Source organism: Vicia villosa, unplaced genomic scaffold, assembly GCF_029867415.1.
Source record: "Vicia villosa cultivar HV-30 ecotype Madison, WI unplaced genomic scaffold, Vvil1.0 ctg.000177F_1_1, whole genome shotgun sequence".
Classification (NCBI taxonomy): domain Eukaryota; kingdom Viridiplantae; phylum Streptophyta; class Magnoliopsida; order Fabales; family Fabaceae; genus Vicia; species Vicia villosa.
The window spans coordinates 198,420-204,246 of NW_026705051.1; the positions used below are offsets into that span (position 1 = coordinate 198,420).

General features: G+C 31.3%; 1 protein-coding gene across 1 annotated transcript; it reads left to right on the forward strand.

Moving 5' to 3' along the window:
* Positions 1-802: 802 nt before the first annotated feature.
* LOC131625007 (GDP-L-galactose phosphorylase 1-like) lies at positions 803-3,793 on the forward strand. Its single transcript, XM_058895919.1, has 7 exons — positions 803-1,451; positions 1,541-1,659; positions 1,867-1,926; positions 2,046-2,288; positions 2,588-2,773; positions 2,902-3,150; positions 3,267-3,793. The coding sequence occupies exons 1-7, from the start codon at positions 1,343-1,345 to the stop codon at positions 3,603-3,605; spliced, it is 1,305 nt and encodes a 434-aa protein (XP_058751902.1). The 5' UTR covers positions 803-1,342; the 3' UTR covers positions 3,606-3,793.
* The last annotated feature ends 2,034 nt before the right edge of the window (positions 3,794-5,827 follow it).

Below are 5,827 nucleotides of genomic sequence, written 5' to 3' on the forward strand. Positions count from 1 at the left end.
GATAGAAAATTTTCTGACTCTTTTAACACATTTTTTTCTTTTATAAATTTAGTTTATGTTTATAAGTTTTTTTTTTTAAATTTCTGTTATATTAATCAATTTTTTTCTAATTTTTTTATGAGTTAATTATACGAGTTAGGGCCTTTGGTTTAAAATATTAAATCATCAAATATTTATATTATATTTAATATTTATCTATAAAAATCAACATTTATTTTATTTTATTTTCATCCAAAATTAAATTATTTTAAAAAAACTTAAACAAACACAAACACAATTTTTAAAATTGTTTTCTTAGTTAAAAAAAAATAATTAAAATAACATTTGTAACCAATTGACAATTTGTTTTGGTAACAACCTAACTCATAATTTCATTCGAAGATTTACTTTTTATCAACGAATTATTATAACAAATTTTACTAAATTCAAATATTTTCTGTATTTAGTCTTCTAGAACCTCTTCCATTTTTTTTTTCTCTAACAAATAATATTAATAATAACAATTTTTATGAATTAAAATGTAAATATAAAAAACAATAATAATAAAGAAAATATAGGTGGTTGATTCTTGTGATTCCCAAAAGGAATGATTTTAGAAGATCCACATATTCCTTCCAATGTGATCTTATGCAAAAAGGAAACATAACAATAATAAGATTCAATCATAACCACAAAACAACACCATCTCTCTTTCTCATTTATTTTATTTCTACTTATTTCTTTATTTTACTTTATCTTATTTTAATTATTTTTTATTATATTTTATTAAAAATTAATATAAAATAAATCATTGGTCCTCCTCCACCAACCATAACAAAATAACAACCTTTAATCCATTACAAATAACAAACCCTAATTTCAAAATTCATCCCCTTTTCAACCCAATTCCTCGCAAATCTCTCTCATATTTCTCTCTTTTCGCCTATTCCTGTGGTGGCTTTGAGTTTTTGTGTGTAGATTACAAAAGTGATAGGAAAAAGAAGAGATTTTTAGGTTGTGTGGTGTTGAAAACCCGAAAGGGTGTAGAAGCATTGTAGAAATCATCACGGCTATTCAAAGGGTTTCACGGTTTCTGTCTCATGCCCGTTGTGTACGACGCAAGGGTTGTGTGATTGAGACCAACCCTTCGCCGCACGGCGGGCGCGGTGCTTTGCCTTCTGAAGGTGGTAGTCCCTCTGATCTACTTTTCCTTGCAGGCGGTGGTTTGATTCTGTTTTAGGTTTTAGGATTTAGGTTTAGGATAATTCAATTAGTTTCTGTTGTTTAAGATCTATTGTGCAAAAAAAAAGATTTTTTTTGTTGTTTTTGGATTTGGTGAGAGGTTTATAGAGAGATTGAGAAGATGTTGAGTATTAAGAGGGTTCCTACTGTGGTTTCCAATTATCAGAAAGATGAGGGTGATTCTGTTAGTGGTTGTGGTCGAAATTGTCTCAAGAGTTGTTGCATTCAAGGTAGTGTTTTATTGAATTTTGAATTTTTGTTGTTTTGTTTTTGAATTATGCTTGATGATGAATTGATGATGTGTTTTTTTTGGTAATAGAGGCGAAGCTCCCTCTGTATGGTTTCAAAAGGAGTGATAAGATTGCGGGAGAGGACTTGGGTCTCCTTGCATGTAATGAAGGTCGTGTGGCGTTTTTGGACTCGATTATTCTTGGACAGGTAGTTATGGAATTTTGAAGTTATGCAGGAAACACAAACACTGGGTGATTGCACAGAAATACATGTGTTATTGTTGTTGTTGTATTGGTGTTGTAGAAGTGTAGAAGTGTCGGTATTACATAGATGGTCATGAATAAGTTTTAATTATTTATTGTTGTACCATTATGTTACATGTTTGATTTGAGTATTGAATTTTTGATTGTGTAGTGGGAGGATCGTATGCAGAGAGGACTTTTCCGCTATGATGTCACTGCATGTGAAACCAAGGTTTTAACATGTTTCTCTAGTTATTATTCTTGTACTTGTTATTTTCTTCTGGTTTTATTTTGGTTTATGATGTTAATAGTGGACTTGGTTTTGTGTATGTGTATTTTTATGGGGAGTAGGTGATTCCGGGTGAGCACGGTTTTATTGCTCAGTTGAACGAGGGGCGCCATCTTAAGAAGAGGCCAACTGAGTTTCGAGTTGACACGGTTCTCCAGCCTTTTGATGAAACCAAATTCAACTTCACTAAAGTTGGACAAGAAGAAATCCTGTTTCAGTTTGAGGCTAGCAGTGATGGGGATGCTCAATTCTTTCCCAATGCACCAATCAATGTGGAGAATTCTCCTAGTTTTGTTGCCATCAATGTATGATTATTGAATTTTATTTTCTCTGCAGGAACTTTTTGTCGTTTAGATCGTTGTTTTAAATTGCAGTCTTTATTGGGGTTACATTATGATCTTTCATATTGCATGAAATTGGAGGCAAATGCAACCACAATTGTTGTTGCAATGTGGTTGTGTTGATCTCTAGTGGGATGTGGTTGCGGAGATCTCCAAATCCTTTATGTTGCTGCAATTTGCGGTTGTGAACTCTAATGTAAAACCATGCTTTCAGTTGAATAGGTGTTTATATGTCTTTTTTTGTTTATGTACACTTTTTACAGGTTAGTCCTATTGAATATGGGCATGTGCTGCTGGTTCCTCGAATTTTCGAGTGTTTGCCCCAAAGGATTGATCATGCGAGCTTTTTGCTTGCCCTTCACATGGCAGCCGAAGCAGGAAATCCGTATTTTCGATTGGGTTACAACAGCCTGGGGGCATTTGCTACTATTAACCATCTTCACTTCCAGGTACTCTTTATTGAACAGATTGAGGAAATATTATATCACCACCTTATTGTTCACATTGATTATCGTCTTATTGCATTTCTTATCTAGTGTTCCGGCACTAATGAAAACACGTTTTTGACAAAATCCAGGCATATTATTTGAAGCTGCCTTTTCCAATTGAGAAGGCTCCTACTAAGAAAATCGGCAAACTAATTGGTGATGTGAAAATATCTAAATTGTTGAACTATCCCGTCAGAGGTCTTGTCTTCGAGGGTGGTCATGCATTGGATGATTTGGCAAATACTGTTTCTGAAGCTTGTATCTGCCTTCAACACAACAACATACCTTACAATGTTCTTATCTCTGACTGCGGAAGGCGAGTTTTTCTCTTACCACAGGTAAATTTGTCTATGAGTCTATAGCATTGTACCTCCGCTTTAGCTGCTATTTATAAACACTAAACCATAGTTTACACAATTGATATTTTCGGTAACTAATTTAATTTGAAAAACAGTGCTATGCAGAAAAACAAGCTCTTGGAGAAGTGAGTGCTGAGCTTCTGGACACCCAAGTTAATCCGGCCGTCTGGGAAATCAGCGGCCACATGGTGTTGAAGAGGAAGAAGGACTTTGATGAGGCTTCTGAAGCCAATGCTTGGAGGCTTCTCGCCGAGGTTTCTCTCTCTGAAACAAGGTTTAAAGAAGTCAATGCTCTTATATTTCAAGCCATTGCATCTGATGAAATTGAAGTCACGCTCGCGCCTCAATGCATAGAGAAAGCGGATGCAGTAAGCTCAAGCACTACTCAGCCTTCTATGGTGGCTGGTTCACACGGATGCCTTGTTCTTCAGTAACAAACAAGGCTATGATGAATAAATTCCCAGTCATTTTAATTTACTGTTGTTTTTCTGCAATGAATTTCTAAGTTTGAAGTTGAAGTATTATAATTGTTTCAAAACTTAATGGCATAAGAGGTTTGTTGTATGATAATGCTTCTCAAAGGTCTATTGAAAATAATGACACAATCTTTTGAGCTTATTGAAAGTTGGATAGATACTTGTGGATAAACATAACTATTACTCCCTCTGTCTCAAAATAAATATCGTTTAACGTTTATTACACACATATTAAGAAAAGTAATGATTGAGTCAATAAAGACAACATTTTTATAAAATTACCCTTAATTATTACTGATTGTTATATACTGTCATGACTTGAAAAGAGTGTAGATAAAAGGTAAAGTTGATAAAAGTTAGTTAATGTTGCATTTGAAAAGTAAATAGACTATTATTTTGAGACAATTTTTTTATGGTTAAAAATACACTTATTTTGAGACAGACAAGTTAGGTTTATCTCAATCCACCCTTATATACTTTAGGTTTTTAGGCACCTAGCGTAATTTCATTTATGTTTCCTCTAAAGATATATGTTAGGAAGCACTTTTTTTCCAAGCACTTTTTTTCCTTCTTAAATTTGAGTTTTTCTGAAGCTTCATCTACAGAACTAACTAGTAATGCACCTACATAATAAATTAACGTTCCTTAAAAAAATTATTTAAGGGCATAATTATATAATAATACCACAACATGCAATAACCTATAGAAGGGCAAAATGGTAATTCACACACAAAAACATAACCACACAAAAAACCATAACCATCATTCAACCAAAAAATACACCTACATTAAAATTATAATACATGGGCATAATAACCTATCAATCACAATATTTACCTTGAAAGTTGCATAGAATTGTTGTGAAAGAGGAGCAATTTCTATTTTAGGGTTAGGACATAACAATCTAATAAAAACTGAGTTTTTACTATCTTGCTTTTAAAGTTCGATATTGACCATGCTGACGACAAATTTTTTTCTCCAATTCTAGCACCATTTGACAATTTCAGCATGTAAGATCGTAACATCCAACTTGACTAGAATGGGTGTAACACTTCAATTTATCTACGTAGGTGTTCTAGTTCTACTTTGCAAGTATCTAGAAGAAATATTGTAAATATATACTTAAAAAGACAAAAAAGAGACTACTATTTCCTAGTTGCCTTTTAGGACGATATTTTAAGGAAAGAGAATGGATATTTTATTTAAGGATTAGGATCTCTCCTAAGCATCTCCAATGGTGCAACTTAAATTTGAGTTTTTTTATGTGATCCACTAAGCCACATCATATTAAAAGAAGGGTTAAACGTTATTTTGCCCTCTGCCATTTGGAGGGAATCTCAAAAACAACCCTGTAAAAAAAAAAACAGATTCCGTCCCTGTAATTTGTAGATTCCCCTGTTTTGCCCCCTCATTAGATTTGGTCAACAAAAATGATGATGTGGCGTGCTGTGTTGGATTTTTTTATTTTTTTATTGCTGACGTGGCTGCCAACCGAATATTTTATTATTTTTTATCTTTTTTAAATTAATTTTTTTTTCATATTGGCCAAATTTATTTTTTATTATATATATAAATGCCAACTGTATTTATATTTATATACTTAAATATATATAATTAAAAAATTTGTAGTAACAAGGTATTGAACCCAAGATCTTGCACTAGACTACAAGAGTGCTTACCACTATAACAGTTTGCTTTTCATGTTTTGTTATCTCTCTACAACACTTTATATTATCTAATAAACATTAAAGAAAATAAAGCAAAACAAAATACACGTGAGAATCCTAATAATTAGCATGATTGGTTATTTTCTAATTTTTAGTCTAGGATTTTATGATTCCAGCATTATTTCTAGTCTTGGATTAATTTAAATCTTATTTTTGGCCAAAATAAATTTAACTGGCTTATAATATATAATTATATACAAAAATTCATTAACCTGAAATTAAAAAATAAAAAATAATTAATAATAAAATTAACATAAAAAACCAAATTTAATAAGTATTAAACAAACATTATTTAAAATTATAATAAATTGAAAATAATAAAATTATAATAAACTGAAAATATAAATAAAATTAAAAGTATTAAACATTCATTATTTTAATTTTATTAATTTATTATTACTAAGTATTTTAATTTAGTTTATTTATTTTAGTTTAGTTTTTTAACATTAAAAA